This window comes from Lagopus muta, chromosome 5, assembly GCF_023343835.1.
Source record: "Lagopus muta isolate bLagMut1 chromosome 5, bLagMut1 primary, whole genome shotgun sequence".
Classification (NCBI taxonomy): domain Eukaryota; kingdom Metazoa; phylum Chordata; class Aves; order Galliformes; family Phasianidae; genus Lagopus; species Lagopus muta.
The window spans coordinates 48,188,957-48,207,399 of NC_064437.1; the positions used below are offsets into that span (position 1 = coordinate 48,188,957).

At 39.9% G+C, this 18,443-nt stretch overlaps 1 protein-coding gene and 1 long non-coding RNA gene across 2 annotated transcripts; one reads left to right on the forward strand and one right to left on the reverse strand.

Moving 5' to 3' along the window:
- Positions 1-204: 204 nt before the first annotated feature.
- NPY4R2 (neuropeptide Y receptor Y4-2) lies at positions 205-6,529 on the forward strand. The gene is made up of 2 exons (XM_048946712.1): positions 205-662; positions 5,284-6,529. The coding sequence occupies exon 2, from the start codon at positions 5,396-5,398 to the stop codon at positions 6,527-6,529; it is 1,134 nt and encodes a 377-aa protein (XP_048802669.1). The 5' UTR covers positions 205-662; positions 5,284-5,395.
- LOC125694054 (uncharacterized) lies at positions 678-18,104 on the reverse strand. The gene is made up of 5 exons (XR_007377369.1): positions 17,997-18,104; positions 17,436-17,596; positions 6,459-6,579; positions 4,142-4,326; positions 678-2,539 (listed from the first exon to the last, which is right to left on the reverse strand). It is a non-coding gene; the product is annotated as an uncharacterized LOC125694054 (long non-coding RNA).
- Positions 18,105-18,443: the final 339 nt, after the last annotated feature.

The following is an 18,443-nucleotide window of genomic DNA, read 5'->3' on the forward strand; positions in this document are numbered from 1 at the left end:
TTCTGAGTTGTTTGCTTGAGTTACAGTGCACCTCTCCCCTTTCACAAGCTGGGTGTTTAGAGTTTGAAGCCTGCATCCTCCTAAACTAAAATTCCAACTGTGGTCTATGGTGAACTGCAAATAAAAATGAGAAAACCAATACTGACAATGTTAAAAAAAAAAAAAAAAAAAAAAAAAAAAAGAAGTAAAATCCTCTTCGGAGCCTGCAGAAATCTTTCCTCAGGAAGGAGAAGAAAGTGGGGCTCAGTTCCTCTACTTTCTCCTACTATCTATCTGCTTTAGCAATTCCACTCATACACGTGTTAAAAGTGTAGCTTGAATGGGCGTTGTGCTTCAATCACTTTGTAGCTCTTTCCTGAAGCTGCTCTCCATCTCATGTATCTGTAGAATTTCTGCACTTACGGAACAGCAGAGGGAGCCAGAAGTTCAAAGTCAGAGCACAGGGATGAAGCTGGATTCATTGGCTAAACTGAAGAGGAGAAAGGAGGGAGGGGGTAAAAGGAAGAGAATTGCCACCCAAAATTACCTACTGAAGCAGCGAGCAGAACATCTCTTCTAGATTGCTGAAACACAGATGGTCTTACTTTGCTGCTGTAACAGCTCTCCCTTCTTCCAAGACAGAAACGTGCAGCAACAGAGGTTGTTTCCTCCATCAGAGACAGGTAAGAATTCTTTGAAGTGTTTATTTCAGATTTATTAGATCTCAGATCTCTTTAATAAAGGTATCACTTTTGATTGTCTACATTTGTTCAGCTTCACTTGCTGACAGATAATGATATCATTATTAATTCCTTTATGTTCTGATCTCCCTCTGTTTTGGATGATGTTTCCTGGTCAGAAACCAGTCAGCTCAGTGAGAATTCACCTGAAATTTTAACCTAGGACATGAGGCAAGAACTGTATATCTGAAATGTTTAGGTTTGCTGAGTAGTTACTACATTCATACAATTCAAACAAACAAGTTTTAGAAGAACATGAAAATACAGATTCAGAACAGTTCTGACATGACTTTTCATTCAGTAAACTATTATGGTAACAGGAAATAATGAAACACATTCAATTGGCATTTACATTTTAAAATTAGGTCACTGGAGCTGATGGGGATGTAGTTTAAAATGAAGATAAGCCAAGGAATGAAAGCCTATGCCAGGTTGGATTCCCGAAAGCAAAGAATTCTTACACAGTTCTTCAGTTCCATAAAACTGTTGTGGATTTCTTGGTGGTTTTAAAACCATACAGAAACAAGGACGGAAAGTGAAGTGAACCTGATCCAAAGTCCACAAGGATCAATGAGCTCTGAATCCAGTCACAAGGCAAGGAAAAACAGTAATAAATACTTTGCTCTGTTTGTATACTTTTAAAGCTCTTTCCCTTACTGTGTTGCCAGAGAGAGCTTTGTCTCCTCCCCTAGACCTGAACAGCACCAAGCACTATTCTCAATTAGATTTTAATACTGCCACAATAAACATTAACACAATTATTAATAGTAATAATTTAGCAAGAAGGCTTATAAAAGCAAGAGAGGCCACAATAAATACTTAACTTTATCATTCAGCGTAGATTAAGGCTGTGCAAACAATTGATTTGTCAGTGCCGGGCTGATACGGATTTGAGCTTGCAGAGGATGGGTGCACCAAACCATTGCTTTCTGCTAAGCAGTGACAGTTTTTGACAGATGCGCCCAGCCTTGCTCATTTCTGTGGGTATTTAAACCATCTTTCAATGTTATAGACTTGTAACATATTAATTCACATGTCTTGTACCCCAGATCTTAGAAAAACTTAACATTAGCTCCTTCAGTAGCCTCTCCCAATACTTTTGGAATAGCAGTTTAACTATGAGTGTAAAAAACGCTCACCATTAAATCTCACTGTATCAAATGCTTTATGGATTTGTATGGCTGTGGGATTTCTGTGCACACTCAGTGATACGTTTCAGAGTTCTGTTACATATTTCCAAATACATACTTGTTTCTAGTTTAAAAGAGACAGCCCATAGCTGCTTTACTTCAGATAATTGTCATGGCTCTAAATCAGTAATACAGCCATTTGGCTGTAAGAGTTGCTTCTCTCATGAAGACTTATGGACTGGAAGCAGCAAACAGGGCTTGAGCTACCAATTAAGTTCTGAGCCAGACAAGTAATTGTGTCTGAGTACCAAATAATGAAGCCAAGAACTGCAAACGTTTTTTCCCTTCTACTTATGTCTAATGTAGGAAGTAACCCACACTGCCCATCATAGCTATACAGAGACTGACTCAAATGCAGAGAAGAGCTGGTGCTGGTCAGCTTTGCAAGGACAATCTGCCCTTTCCTGGGTAGCTGACAGAGTACAATATCACCAGAATTCCCTTTCCCTCAAAGAATTTTTCTGGCACATATAGGATATGGCAGTCAAGCTGATTATAGTTTGTTTTCAATTTTTTCTTTGGGATATCCTGAGTGACTTTTCTTAGTTTAGAAGACTGTGTTGTTCAGTGAAGCACATCCTTCAGACCTCAGCTGCTCTATTTCCTTGCTTCCAAAAGAATGACAAATGTCTGTGAAGGAAACAAATGAAGAATTTAACAAAGATTAAGTCTGAAAGTTCCCTATTGTATTCTTCTGTATCCAGTAAAGTTGCTGCAGACTTTTGTGTCGCCCACTTTTTAGAAATACCATCTCACATTGCATCAACTAAAGAAGACCTTGTTTTTGGAGCATGCTGATTTTCATAGCTGACCTCTTTCCTGAAGTTCATTGATGATTCTGAGCTGGTATATCCTTTTTTTCTTTAAAAACAAAGGAACAGCAATTCAACTCTTTCTCCCAACTTCCCCCCTGCTGATTTAGGAAGCTCATTGCTCCTGCAAGCCGAGAAAGTAATATTTCACTTTCTGAAGACAAAAGCTGTCGTCTTTGACCACAGTTTTTGTTTGTTTGTCTGTTTGTTTCTTATTTTGTTTTCTTTCTGTATTTTACTGAGTAATCAACGTGCTTTTAATACAGTGAGGGGAGCCAGAATTCTTTTCCACTTGCACTGGTGATTCAGTTTGTTAGTCAGCACTTAATTCAACTCTCTAAACAAAGTGAGTCCATATTGATTATTATTGGTTTGTAACTTAGATCAACTGAACAGCATTAAATACCTTGAGATGACAGGACTTGGCAGTGACTGACCCCAAGAATCTGTCATCTAGGAGTACTGTAACAGGATACATAGATATTAGGTCACTGAAATACTCACTGTTCTATTTTCCTAGAAATGTTTTTTACATGCTAGACACTGGAATAAGAGATACAGAGAGCTGCACACAGGTGATCTAGCCTCTGACTTTCCAAAGGAATCAGGTCCAACAAGCAGTTTCACACCTACTTAATGTGCCAAAGCTTTCCCTGAGACACTCACATCTCATTTCCCTGCCTCATCCCCTAGCCTGTGATATGAGTTTGATAATTTATTATGAACCTATGGCATCACCATGAGAACACATGACTGGGAAGCGGTTGCCAGTCATCTTGTGAGAAACACTACAGAATGCAGTGCATTAAAAGAGATGCCTAACCCAACAAAATGCAGAGCCTTCAGAGGCACAGCAATACCATCTACAACAAATACACAGTCACACTCTCTCTTTGGTGTTCCTCTTGGGAGCATGCCCCTTAAATGTGTGGGATCTGGTTTAAACTTTTACCTTGACGAGTGAACTTGCTCAGCAGTTACTGCTACTCCAACAGTGAGTCTCATCATACCATTTAATGTATGCATTGTTATCTTTTCCATTTGTTTTTCTGAAGCTCTGAGAAATTTATCACATCCTCACAGATTTGAGTAGCATCTGATTGCAGAGGAAGGGCTTGTGTATTGGGTAAATGGTATAAATCCCTATGTATTTATTTACTTCTCAAGTCAGAAGTCTTCATACAGCCTGTAACTGCTTTTGATTGGATGAGAGCTCCCAGCAGGGTCAGATTTTTTTCTTTGATTTCTGGATGTAGATTTGGGTTCCAGAGTAAGGATGATAGAGAAGGCTCTACTATAGCAAGGGGTATTCACTTACATCAGTGGGCCCCAATGGCCATCTGGAGGAAAGGCGCTGGTAACAAAAACGAAAGGAGATATCACCCCCCATGCAGAGTGGAAAAGGAACCCAGGAACGTACCAGGTGATCATAGCAGCCTCCCAGGTGTCTTCTGGTAGAGCCCAGGCACTCCTGTGGTGTAGATCTCCAAAACCATGCAGCCTCAATTAACTCTGAGGTCTTGGTTCCCTGAGATCTCAATGAAAGTCACAGCTCAGAAGCCATGGCTGAGCAGCAGATCCATACGCCTGTGCAGAAACAGCACCCTGTGGACAGCACATACTGTTAGAACATTTGAACACTCTTAGTTATTAAGAGAGAAATTCTGCTGAAAGAGGAATCTGGTCATGTGGAATTAAGAAGGGTTGTCAAATACAGCTATTCAGAAAGCCAAAATGGAAAGCCTGGAATATATTCCTGATAAGCCCTGTGATGGCCACACTGGCCACCCAGAGGGAGACATCAGTGCCTCATGGGCAATGGGGTTCATCCAGAAAGGGGAAGTAGGGAACTTGGACTGCAGTTCCCATGACCTATCACAGCTGTGTAGAAATGGAAAAATGTTGAAGTGATTTTGAATTATTTCAGATGCTTTCAAAATTGTCCCATGTTATCCCTCCTGAGGATACGAGCCTGAATTTTTGCATGGTGATACTGTCTCAAGCAAACTCGTGTTCTGGCTGCAAATACAATTTCAGTTTGCAGAGTAACTTGTATTAAAATATTTTGGTGTTAGCTTCGTGTATTAATATATTTTAATGTTTTCACGGATGTTTTACTTGAGTGACGGAACATGCCCCCAATAAAGTGCCTTTCACACAGCTGTGGATCAGAGTCTTGCAAATGCCCTGTCCACAGCAGGGACTCGGAACTTGATCCTAAGACTTGTTATGATTCTATGAAATACAAGATCATACATTTTTTTTACTCCTCGGTGTGTTTTGATCCAACTTTCTACTGAATTAGTAGCATTCAAGGTACTGCTCTAAGTTGATATTAAAACCTGGGGATAACTTCACGCATGGCAAAGTCATATTTCAGTAGATTTGCACATATTTCCATACTACAGTCTAGCAAACCATTCCATTTCACAATCTGATTAGCCATATAAAAAGGAGCTGAAGAAATACAGAATTATTGCTTGCTTCTCTTACTTTCCCCCACTGCACTTTTGACTGATCTCTTGTAACATAACTAAGCAATCTTTTTCCTTTCCTTTGCAGACCTACCCAGACCTCCTGCAGTGAAATAGAACAGATAACTTCTTAGGCCAGCTCCAGAGGACTCTGTCTATGTTTGGTTATCACCTTTTTGGATAAAAATTTGGGGCCCAGGATGAATAAGACAAGGGCAGTTAATGACGCTTTTCCTTTCCTGAATAGTAAGAACTTGAGCTCAAATCGAAGCTTCCCCTCGCACCTTTCTAACCAGTGCAGGAATGTCACTGACCTTACTGTTTTTCTGGCCACCTCTTACAGTCTGGAGACTGTTCTAGGCATTGTGGGAAACATCTGCCTGATTGCTGTTATAGCCAGGCAGAAGGAAAAGACCAACGTCACCAACATCCTCATTTCCAACCTAATAATTTCAGACTTGTTTATGTGTCTTGTCTGCCTGCCTTTCACCGTTGTTTACACCATGATGGACTATTGGATATTTGGGGAGGTCATGTGCAAAATGACCTCTTTCACACAGTGCACATCTGTGACAGTGTCAATTCTTTCCCTTGTCCTTATTGCTCTGGAAAGACACCAGCTGATCATAAACCCAACTGGTTGGAGGCCAAGCATCTCCCAAGCCTATCTAGGAATTGGAGTCATTTGGACTTTAGCATGTCTCATGTCTCTTCCCTTTTTGACCACATCCATCTTGTCTAATGATCTGTATGAACAGCTCTCACACATCATGAATTTTTCCTATGACAAGGCCATATGCATTGACTCATGGCCTTCTGAGCAACACAGGCTTATCTACACCACTACTCTACTTCTTCTGCAGTACTGCATCCCGCTGTTCTTCATTATACTTTGCTATCTGCGTATCTACTTACGCCTACAGAAAAGAAAGGACATGTTTGAGAAGAATGAATACAGTAACCGAGCAGTTCAGTTAAGAAGGATAAATATATTGTTAGCATCCATGGTTGCTGCCTTTGCTGTTTGCTGGTTACCACTGCATGTTTTCAACACCATTGTGGACTGGAATTACAAGATCATTTCACCTTGCCACCACAATCTGATCTTCTCCTTGTGCCATTTGGTAGCCATGGCTTCTACCTGTGTCAACCCTGTCATCTATGGTTTCCTCAATAGCAACTTCAAAAAAGAAGTGAAGTCATTGATTCTGAGCTGTCAGCATAATTCGGTAACTGCATCAATGGAAGAATATGATCATTTACCTTTATCCACTATGCAGACAGAAGTCTCCAAGGGCTCACTGTCATTGAATTGCAGACATAATTCTATCTAGCCAGCAGAAAGCACTTCAGAGGTTGTACTGACACCACACTGCAGTCATACCTGCAGGTATAAAAGCAACTGGTGATGCCAAATCTGGAATGCAAACAGGAGCCCACTGCTGCCTGATTTTTGTAAGAACAAGCAAAGAAAGTTAGTAAATGCATTCAGTAGCTCCTGGGATGTGCAAGGTGTTTGTGTCTTTGAGGAGGTGCAGACTGGTGAACAAACAGCTGCTCTGCCAGCTCAATAGATAAGCCATGGTGCACATAGACTGACATCGGGTCTATCGTCTATGTTCACATCTCCAGCATGGCTGAGGTAGAACCTCATACAATCAATGTTACCACTGCAGGCTGCCAAAGCTGCATTCACAAAGGCTTCATTTTTCAGTATTAAGACTTTTTATGCACTGATGACACACCAGGGAAACAGAGACATGTAAATATATATGTTTTTTTGAGCTTTCCTAACTAACAAACTATTAGCATTCAGCAGATCCAGTTTGCATCAAACGGCTGGAGGTCAGTCTGGAACTTCTCCCTCTTGTCACACGGGCTTGGAAATTGCCATTGCCCTCAGAACTTGGGGCAAAGAACAAGAAAGATGAAAGTTACTGAAAGAGGAGCAGTGGGAAATGAAAATGTTACTTTGCAGGTTAAGCTCTCGGAACACGTTGATGTGATGGCAGAACGCTGTTTTCAAGCAAATGAAAAACAGTTGCAGATCTGCATGGAAATGAATCTGGTTGGTTTTGCAATTCCTGCTGCTGGCAGTTACAAAGTTCTGCAATGTTGGAAGCGTACATCATGATGAGAAAAGGTGACTGTATTACTGTAGCTGCTTCATGCCTCGGTAGCAAGATTTCACTTCTGCTTCAGCAGCAAAATACTCATTAGTTCCTTGGTGCTCTAATTGTATCTAATTCAGAAAGTCTGAACATACATGAAAAGCTGTTCGAAGAAGCCTTGTATTTTCAGAGTGTGTATAGTCCCAAAGAAGTAAATATACACATGCAGACCATTTCCTATTAACATAAAAGTGGATATCAGACATCAGTTCCACTCACTGGCAGCAACAACAAAGATAGTGCTGAATAAGAGTACATAACTGGAACCCAGGTCAGGTGGAAACACAGACCTTAAGGCCAAGCTACATGTAAATAAGTAGTATAGTAAGGAGATGTTGCTCAGTGACTGCTGAGGAAATAAAGAAAGTTCATACTGAGGAAAAAAAGATAAAAAAGTGAGAAGTTCATTGTAAAAAAAATAAATAATAATAATAAAGAAATATGGAACTGTATTCTGCCCTGTGTTTTTAAACTAACCTTAGCAGTAGCTAAGTGATTTGCTTGTGATTTGCTTTTGCATCTTCCTCAATTACTTGGCAAGACATTTTTGCTTCTTTCATGTGGCCTTCTGCTGCATCTTCTCTCCTTTTTTTTTTTTTTTTTTTTTTTAATTACCTCTTGCTTTTCTTGGTTCTTTGTATGCAACGTCACTTCTAGACTGGATATTATGCCCATTAGAAGAAATGCAGAACAAGGGGACTCATTTTATCTTGTCCTGAATTAGAAGTTTTCTAGTTTTCTGTTGTAGCTGAAAGCAGAGCTGATACAACTTTGCAATGCTGAGTAGTAAAAATAAATTAACGTCTCATAAACAACTTCACTCTTACCAGAACTGTGTTGTATTGTTTGAGTGCATGAATACCAATTAAATTTTGGAGTGTTTTTATATTCAGGGTTATTTATCTGATCAGTTGAGTAATTCTGCCTGTTCTGTGTGCTTGTTACAATTTCAGCACCTAACTAATGTATGTCAAGCTATAGTAAGAATATCCTGCTCAACATGAACATAGAAGACTATGATTTATAATCCTACATATAGAGTTTTTCAAGCATCACTCTCTTAAATGGAAACAGCTATCTTCAGAGTTTTTCTTCTCAGAAGTGTGAATCTTTGCTGTAAGATCTAAATCTGAACGTTTTTGTGGAGAAGTATCAGCAGGGTCTGACTCTCCTTTGAACTGCAACTCATGCTGCCATTTGTACCCACATAAAGCAAACCAACCCAATTTTACAATAACCCACACTTACGTGAGCAGGAATGTGGCTCCCTCCAGTGAAGACAGGAAGTGTCAAGTCTGGAATCGAGTATTGTTTATCACTAATGGACTTGGTACTGGGTCAACACTAACTCCCACCAAACTCTGCTTAAAGATACCCCAGGTAACAAAAACTTTAGAGCAAATCCAGAAAATGAATCTAGGTTATAAAGGGCTGACTATCTGTGTCATATGTAAGTTCTATCTTCGATTATACACTGGGCATCATGCTCTCACAAGTAGCCAGGATACAAGCAGTACTTTTATCATCGCTCCTTCATTTTGCAGGGACATAAGGGTGCACAGAATGTAGCCGTGCACAAAAGCAGTAGAAAGTAATATGCTATTCATTGTTGTGAACAGCTCTAGCAACTGTTCCTTGTTCCCATTGAAGGCAAAAGCACTGAGTTGGATGTAATTTTGTCTGCATGGATGTTGAAAGCCATTTCATTTGTTGCTTTGAGGCTTTCTTGCAACCAAGGGGAAAATCTCTCTCTTTAGTCTCAGAAAAAGGTAACAGGAAAAACCACAAAAACACCAAAACTTACATATATTTTACCCATCTGCAAATGTGATCTTGATTAGTTATTTAAGAAGGATCAACCAATTTTGTGTTCATTGTACTACAGCAATACTTTTGAGTACGCTCTTTGAAAAGCCTTGCTAGTGAATCACAAACGTAATTCAGGAGAAACATGCTTAAGTAACAAATCATCACTTCATGGAATTTTAAGAGTTTATCATAATATTTATTTTTTATAAGAAGGCTTTTAATGATCCTGCACCTATGATGTAGTTCAAAAAGATTGTAAGATTTTCAGAGCAGAAAAACAACTTGTTACTGTGATATAAGCAGCACGTTTTTAGGAACCTGGTAATAACAAATAAAATGCTATGGCCTGTGTTACTTTGTTTCTGCTTTTATAAAATGGCATTATACTAATCACAGTATTAAATACAAAAGATTTAGTTCTCAAATAGCATTTATGAAGAGAAAACAGAAGCTGCAACACGTGATAAGTGCCATTGATATGTGAAGGATTAAAACCTTGATGCAGGGACTCCCAGGGACATACAGTAGTATAGCACAGCCAATTAAGGAGAAGATGACAGGTATCAAAAATTCACCATGGGACACCTGAATATTCTGATGCCAGGATGCAGCTCACCTTTACAGACTTGGCAGATTGCCGGAGACGGGGCTCTAAACAACATACTGTCCCAAACTGAAGTCACAAACACAACCAGAAGAACCAAGACTGCCAAGAGCCTACAGTAAGTGAAGACATCGCATCACGAGGACCCAAGAAGAAGCTCTTGATTCTTTTACATTGACCTGTGAGTCTCCTTGTATTTTCCACCTGACATTTCTTTCACAGAAAGACAGTTCTCTTCAGAATTTCTAGTGGCCGGATTTTCAGGGGATACTGAACATTAATATCAGCATTGTTGCTTATTACCACTGCTTATTATCCGCATAGCTTTTATAACTTTCCCTCGCTATCTCAGTTTGCTTAACAAAGCCGTTTCTTTGAACTCAGGAAGTCATAAGCAGAATACTGAGAATACTGAGATAAAGCTGAGATTTGTACTTTTGTATAATACCTTTTCCTGCCAGACAATGCTAGTTAAGCCTTAGTCTGAATTTCCAGTCTTATCCTATTCTTATCTTTCCGATAACCACTCAATAAACTTGAAGTCCAGTAGCAGCATAGAGACTGTATGATAGAAACCCAGGTTGAAACTGAACGCTGGTGGTTGTTGATTGTTGTTTTTCAGAAATTAAAAACTTTAAAAATATATATTTAGTCATGGTACACAGAAAATACAGCACTGCATAGTTTTTTCTTTTTTAATTAACTGGCAAAATATGGTGGGTTATGCTAGACACAGTGACACCAACATAATAATACATTTTTACTGTAGGATTACACCAATGCAAGTACAGCTTACTTTTACTAGACTCAAGACATCCCTGGTGGTAGAAAGATAGCTTTTGGCAGTCGCAAGCAACGATAACATGCAGAACATGAAACTTGCACTTTAACCCATAAACATGAAGCTTTGTTTTGTCCCTAAGGCTCCAGCTAAACATCTCTGCTCTCTGAATGCAATAATTATAGCTCATGAATTATTGTGCCCTCTACCCAGACTGTAGGAATACAAAGACTCCCTGTCAACAGCTAGTGGGCAAACACTGCTTCATCATTCATATATATTACCTTGATTACATTTTATTCCAGCATGACTGTAAGCAGAATGCACTTATCCCATGCTATGCCCTTGGTGAGATAACTGCCACTGATTCATTTGCTTGATAGGTTGACTTAATGACTATAAATAACTCTATGTAATACTAAGCATTTATTTCACTTAAAGGCAGACAGTAGAAGAGGTACTGATGTCCTAAAGACCAATTTCTGAAAAACAGAGAGACAGCTGAAAAATACCAGAAAGTTCTGGTATCCTCTGCACTTCTGTTAAACTCACAGCAAACATATTCAAATGGGGAACTTTGTTAAAAACAACAGCAAAGACATCGACTGGTTGAGGAGCATAACGTGCATGTGCCCTCCGCCCTGTGCTTTTGGGAAGACTGATGGGATTCAAAGACAACAGAAGCTGGCTGACACTTTTAAAACTGACAAGATCATCCAACCACACCATTTCCTCATGCATTCAGCATGAATCTAATTCCATCCACCAGAACTACAGCTAAACTGTTGCAGATCGTGAAGATTTCTTTCACAACAACCCACATTTCCACCAGCCGTGTCAGAAGTCCCACACAGCACAATGCACACAGGCATGCACAATTTCACACCAAGTGAGCTCATCGTCACCAGCAGACCAATTGGGATTATTAATCCTGCTGGCCTCTAGCATAGTTGCTTTCCCTCAGGAATACTCTGTGAATTACAGATCTTTACAGGATGAATTTATTCCCCGCGCATTGCAAAACAGGTTTCACAGCAGTGCAGTTGCATTCTCTGAGTTGCTTACATTTAGGCAAAGATGTACTGCTAAGGAGCACCTTACCATTGCTGGGAAGGAAGAGGGGACCCATCTGGCTGAAACAAGGGGAAATACTTTATCTGCACTCAGAGCAACAGGCAGTGTATTTGCTAACAATGTATCTTTATCCAGTTCATTTCTCTGTACTGCAAAATCAATGTTTTATGGTCCAAAATTGCAAATGCTAAGCTGTAAGTGATAACAATAGGCAGCTTTATGGTTGAAACTATTTCCACCAATCAGTTTTCCACAAACCACAAATAGTTCAAACAACAACATGCAGAGCATTCCAGGATTCATGTATATAATTACCATACCATTTCCCAGGATCAGGGGTACAGTATATTATACATATTTTAAAATAATCCATAAAAGCATCCACATCCGAGACTGTAGAGCACACATGAAAGCAGAACTGTGACTGGTCTGTAGTTGAATGCTGTGATTTTGTGCAACACAGAACAGCAAATAAGCTTCTCCTAAGTATAGTAAGAAGAAACGTGCTTTTACTTCAACTATTTGTTGTTATTTTACTTCAACTACGTGTTCAAAGAAGGGCAACGAAGCTGGTGAGGGGTCTGGAACACAGGCCATATGAGGAGAGGCTGAAGGAGCTGGCAATGTTCAGCCTGGAGAAGAGGAGGCTCAGGGGAGACCTTATTGCTCTCTATAACTTCCTGAAGGGAGGTTGTAGTGAGCTGGGGGTCGGCCTCTTCTCTCGTGTCATTAGGGATAGGACCAGGGGGAATGGTTTCAAGCTACGCCAGGGGAAATTCAGGCTGGACATGAGGAAGTATTACTTTTCAGAAAGGGTGGTCAGGCACTGGAATGGACTGCCCAGGGAGGTGGTGGAATCACCGAGCCTGGGGGTGTTCAAGGAAAGGCTGGATGTTGTGTTGAGGGACATGGTTTAGTAGGAGCTATTGGGAATAGGTGAACGGTTGGACTGGGTGATCTTTTAGGTCTTTTCCAACCTTAGTGATTCTATGATTCTATGATTCTATTTCGCCCATGGCAGGGAAGGTGGAACTAAATGGCCTTTAAGGTCCCTTTCAACCCAACCACACCATGATTTTTTCTTAACATCATGAAAGATGTGGTATTGGGTGTCTACGCATACAGAGAATATGTGAGTGTAAAGAACAGATTCAAACCTCCTGCATCTAGGAGATTGTAGAAAGTCTTTATTAGTTTTTTAAACCTGGAAACAAATTAATTGATGCTGTTGCTATGACTCAGCCAACCGCTAGGCTGGCTACACACACTTTTGTCTGAGTGGTCTGTTATTACAGTTGGAGAACAAAAATAAGCAGTGTGATGTTTAATCTGAGTGTGTTTATTTGTAGCAATACTATATTTTATACTTAGAATATGTTTAATATTTCCTTTTACAGCTAACAAACTAATTAGAGGCATAGGGCCAATAAGTAGTAACAACACCAAGGAATACATACACTTTATCAAACTTATTTTTCAGTGACAGTTATTTCTATTGAAGAAGACATCAGCAAATGTTTTAATAGAAGTTTACAAATCACAATAGATTTCATGTGCAGCAGAGAAAAGACAGCTCAGAGCTCTAAGATTAGGCACCCAAATCCCAAAAGGAGATCCTTGATAGTTCCTAAAACTGTTTTGAAATCTAACAGCAAATGCAGCTCCAAGGTGACTAACTAAGGCCACAGCTGAGCAGGTGTGGAACCCAGCCCTGCATTTACTATTCAGCCAGCTTCATGAGTCTGAAAACTGCAGCCCTGTGTCTTCAGGAGTAAAAGAATTGAAAAGAAGATGGGGCTGCACAAGGTGACCCAAATACAAGCAGGCAAACAATTAGGACATTCATCCTTCCTGGAGAGTCACTTGATTTTGTAATTAACTTAGCTTGAATGAGTTCACTTCTCACAGCCTCTGAGGAGTACATACCTGTGCAGAACTTGCTGGATATACTTTCAAGCAATTTCAGTTCTTCTTGGTTAACTGTTAGCTCACTACTCAAGTGCACTGAAGGAGGCACACGTGATTCTGCATACCCATACAGGAAAAGCACCCAAGAGGTAGAGTCAGATGAAGACTGACTTTAATTACTATCAGGTAATACCATTCCTGCTTTCAGCGAGACATCGTAAATCAGTATGCAATTACAAACTGTGTTGTGTTCTTGAACTGTGCCAGTGTCTTTCCAGCTCTCTCTATTCACTTGTTCATCACTCCATGAGAAATGGCAGTGCATCCCAGGAGAGCTGACAAATGGAAAACTGAACAGATAAGCATTTAAAAATAAGAAAAGCCCACAAACATTAAAAAAAAAAAAAAGTTATTTTAAACCTTGTCATGTCACTGATCCAGTTAATGCTGCATCACTGCAATTAAAGAGACAGTGACGTTTCAGCATGTGAACAAGCAGGGGGTTGAGAACACTGGGGCCTGGGATTCCTTAAGCCAACTGTTCCACTGAAGTCAGTCTTGTGACCCACTAAGCCATCAATCATGTTGTTCCTCACCCACTGAGGAACAACATGAAGTTCCTGAGCCTCATCTTTCAGGCTACTTTGCAACCACTAGCAGCAGCAAGTGTGGTGCCGGGTACTTTCGCAGCAGAACGCCACCACAACCTTAATGAGATATTCCTGCAGCTGCTCAGTGCATCCCAAACCTTCAGGGAATGGAGTAGATGCATCGACCAGCAAAATGTCAGCTTATCTTTTTTCCTCCTGGGGTATTATTTATTTATTTATTTTAAAGCTTTTTGTTCTTTTCCCCTGAAGCTGCCCTGATTAGATAGCACTAATATCATTAAGCTAAATTGGTTCCTTGGGAGATGTCCCAATTAAATGGCTATCCTAATTAAGCACATCCTGATTAAGCAGAAGAACCTATAATTATAATAATAGCATGTAATAAAAACTGACCCATAGTTTTGTTCAGACAGAAAGCATTTTGCACACTTTCTTTACAAGGAACAACTTTATCCAGGATTAATACACAGCCAGCCCCTGAGTGAAATACTACCTCTGTTTAGCAACAGTTGGTATAACTGAACAGTCTTTCAGGGCAAAAAAATGAAGAATACTGCACCATACTGACAACACGAACAATACAATGATAAAGCAGAAGGCACTTAGGCTGCAACTGGGGCTGAGTATCTTTCCTACTCTCAGCAAACACATCCCAGTCCTATGTTAGTACTGTTAGCACCATGGACTTTCCTCAACTTGAGAAGAATGTAACATAAGAAGGTGGGTACAGTACAGCCCCATTTAGGTTCTAATGCAGAAAAACTATCAAGTCCATTTTTTCCCCCCAGTGAGTGGCAAATCCAAGCTCTGTAGCTATTGCAAATATATGGCATATTTTCTGAGTACAACTGTGCCAAGGGGAATTCCTACTGTGTGTTTTGGACGCTGTTTGTGTTCCAGCTTGCATAGCTGTATTCTGTTGTCCCAGTTCCTCTAAGGACAGCTCCATTTTTCAGTTTGTCCTATACAGCACTGCAGAGATGTTAAGTGACCCTTACTAAGCAATGAGAGCTGGACAAACAAATCTGAACAAACATGTAGTTATTAAAATCTTTTCTTTGGCCTCAGTGTAACAAGGAGTCAGCTGGGAACCTCACATGCTCAGAACTGTTAGCTGATAAAGGCTGACTTAACATGTACGTATACAGCTGTCAACAGGCAAATTATCAGTAAGCAGGAAAATTAGAAAAAAACACAATGAATCTTTATTTCAGGGAATATTTCCAGTAACTCTATCCCTCCCCGATTGTCCTGCTATCATCACATCTGAACACCCCAGTGCTCAAGAGATACTGCAATATCCCTTTATATAACACTAGCTCCAGTGCTTCAGCTAGGGCTGAAGTTTTAATTGGGTGGGCATGGAGGCCTAGTGCCCCTCTGTGGGTGTACACAACACAGAAAAGTGTTAAAGTTGCACCACAATTCCATGTTGGAGACCTGAAGCCAACTTCTTAGGGATCAGTACAAGATTTTACAGTGCATTTCCCAGAGAATCATTCCCCAGTCCCTTGTTTGTGCTGTACCAAGCCTGCTGCTGCTCTCCCACAGAGAACTGCTTTACCCATAGCATATGCAGATTGTTCCTGAAGTAGTTTATACTAACTCTTGACCCATCCATCCCATTTTAGTATTCTCAGGAACGCCAGCCATTTGGTTGGATTTCCATTACCCAAAACAGGCTTGAAAGGCCAAAATCCCAATGAACCTTCTCAGTATGAACGGCATTTTCACAAATCATATAAAAACACTGAAGTCTTCAATCTGTTTAGCATCTTGGAGTAAAATCAGCAGCAGTAGTATTTGTCCCACAAGCATATAAGTAAGTTGTACTCCATTTTGTTACCTCATGCAAGTGCAGAAAGGAAGATTGATGGTTGGACTAGATGATCTTATTGGTTTTTCCAAATTTGAAGATTCTATGACTGTTATCTAGTATGGAAAAGACTCTCTGAGAGAGTAAGGAAATTCACTGCATTCTGATCCAAAAATCAAGTTAACCACTTACTTTTTTTCTTATTAGGAATAATAGTGTAGCACAGATTTGCAAAGGATGAGATGACTAAATTTGATAACCAGAAATTACTGTCAGAAAGGTGGTATGAAAACTCAGACAAAAACCAACCCAGTGCAGCTCAACAGAGGAGAATCCAATCATCCACACCTCTCAGCAATGAAAGAGCTGGCCTACTAAATACATTAAGTTCCTTTCCAAAATAGAGACACAAATAGTTCAAACATTTATGAGTTCAGCTTCAGTGTTATATAGGATTTCTAAACATGAGCAGAGGAAAGGTAAAATTTGAGTCCTGGAGGTAAAGAGACAACGCATATTAACCATAGGGAGCATATGCAAGATTAGCTGGCATCTCTTACTGGTGATCTCACTTACTTCATTTGAGCATGGCAGCATAGCAAATTCAGAATCTTTGCAGTTAAATGAAGCATTATAAGGGGTTTCAGAGGAGATGCAGTTAACAAAAAAAATAAAAAAAAAAATAAAAAAAAAAGATTAAAACTTTTTCCCCAAATTTTATTTTAAAAAAAAGCATGCTGCACAATCAGTAGAGACAGTGGATTTTTTAGAAACAAAACACATTCCACCAATGGAACAACCTTACTTAAAATTTTCTATTGTGGCCTGGACAAGTGCAAGCTCTAAACTTGGAGGTATCAGCAACACTGAAAAAAGATGGGACAGTACTGAGAAAGGGCATAACTGCTACACCATGAAACTTAATAGAAAATGCAAGGCTGTAACAAAGAGCCTGATTTGCTTTTTAAATAAGCTGTATGAAAGAGAGCAGAAGGCTCAGAAGCCTGATATTGCCAAGGGTAAGGGAAAATGTTGCCATCTCAGAGCAACATGGCTCATAACATGAGGCAGCTGTGAGAAGGAAAAACACAGTCATCACAAGGCAACAAATTTGCAATACTTGACAGATGTGCTGTTGTGTAAGGACCTCATGCAAAATGCAGCGTACAGTTATCCTAGTTGAGGAAACAGCTACAGAAACCAGGACAAGATGCAAAGTAACATTAAGTCAGAGGAATAGAAAATGAATGTGCCTAAAAGGCCAAAAAGAGCCTATTTATTTAGACTACAGTTACAGATTACACCTTCATTGAGCAGATTAAGTCAGAGAAAGAAATGATACTGAAGGTAAATGGGCAATATTAGCACAAAATTAGCACAACTACTGTAGGGCTGGAAACTGGAAGGCTTTGGTTGAAGCCGTGTCATTTAAGAATAAAGCCTGTTTAGCTAGTAAAAGAGCTTACCTGGTGCTGTAGCAGATGATAGCTGTGCACCAGCCCTTACAGTCCTATGTTCTGCTGGCAGGTGGTTGGGACATCAAACAGTGCCACAAGTTCAGTGCAAACCCTGCCTACAGTCTTCCTCCGCCAAGTCATTAAGCACTCAGCACCTTCGTAGGTTTTCTCTGATGCATGGCAAGAAAGATACCAGTTTTACAGAAGCCACCTGTGGGCAAGCTTCCCCAGAATAATTCCATTTCAGAATACCCACCTCTTCAGGGATCAGTATAAGTCTCTCAGCAGTAGCCCAGTAATCACATCCTTTTCCCTCCCAGTAAGTGCAAGAGATTCAGATTTTTCTTCTTCAAAATAAATTTCTTTTAAACCAAACCATAACAAGTTTCTAGACCACCAGATGAATATCACTCTATGTATCAGGTGCTTCAGAACAGGGCTTTGAAATAAAACATTAGATAACTTTTAATTGTTGTTGAAGACCTAAATACTTCATGGGGAAGCACACTAAGCTTTCACAGTAAAATAGTTTCCTGCTTCTTTTCAGACCCCCTTTCTTCAGCAACTCACCTAGGAATCCAAAGCTCAGCCCTTAAAACAGCACAAATGAAGAGCAAATCTTCTTGGACCTTTCCTTGCAGTTACTGCTTGAGCTTAATTACCTTGAATTGGAATTACATGAAGCTTGATTTTCTCTCCTTGTGTCAGGTGATGATTTAATACTCAGGTCTTCCCAATTAGTTGCAATCAACATGCTTCCTGATTTTAAGACTGTTTTTAACATTAAAAAAGGCACTAAAAGCCAGTTATACTTTAAAGTCAATTTTCTGCAAAGCACGAGGCACTTTTGGAAGCATCAAGAATGCCTCACAACGATCTTGGAAGTGGGGCTGAGGTTAAGATAGATCAAGTGGCAGCTGCCCCAATAGGGGAGTCTGGAAGAGCATGTTATTTTCAAAAACCTATTTCCAGGCACTCTAAACTTTCCCAGACTTTGGGAATTAACATTTGGCTGAA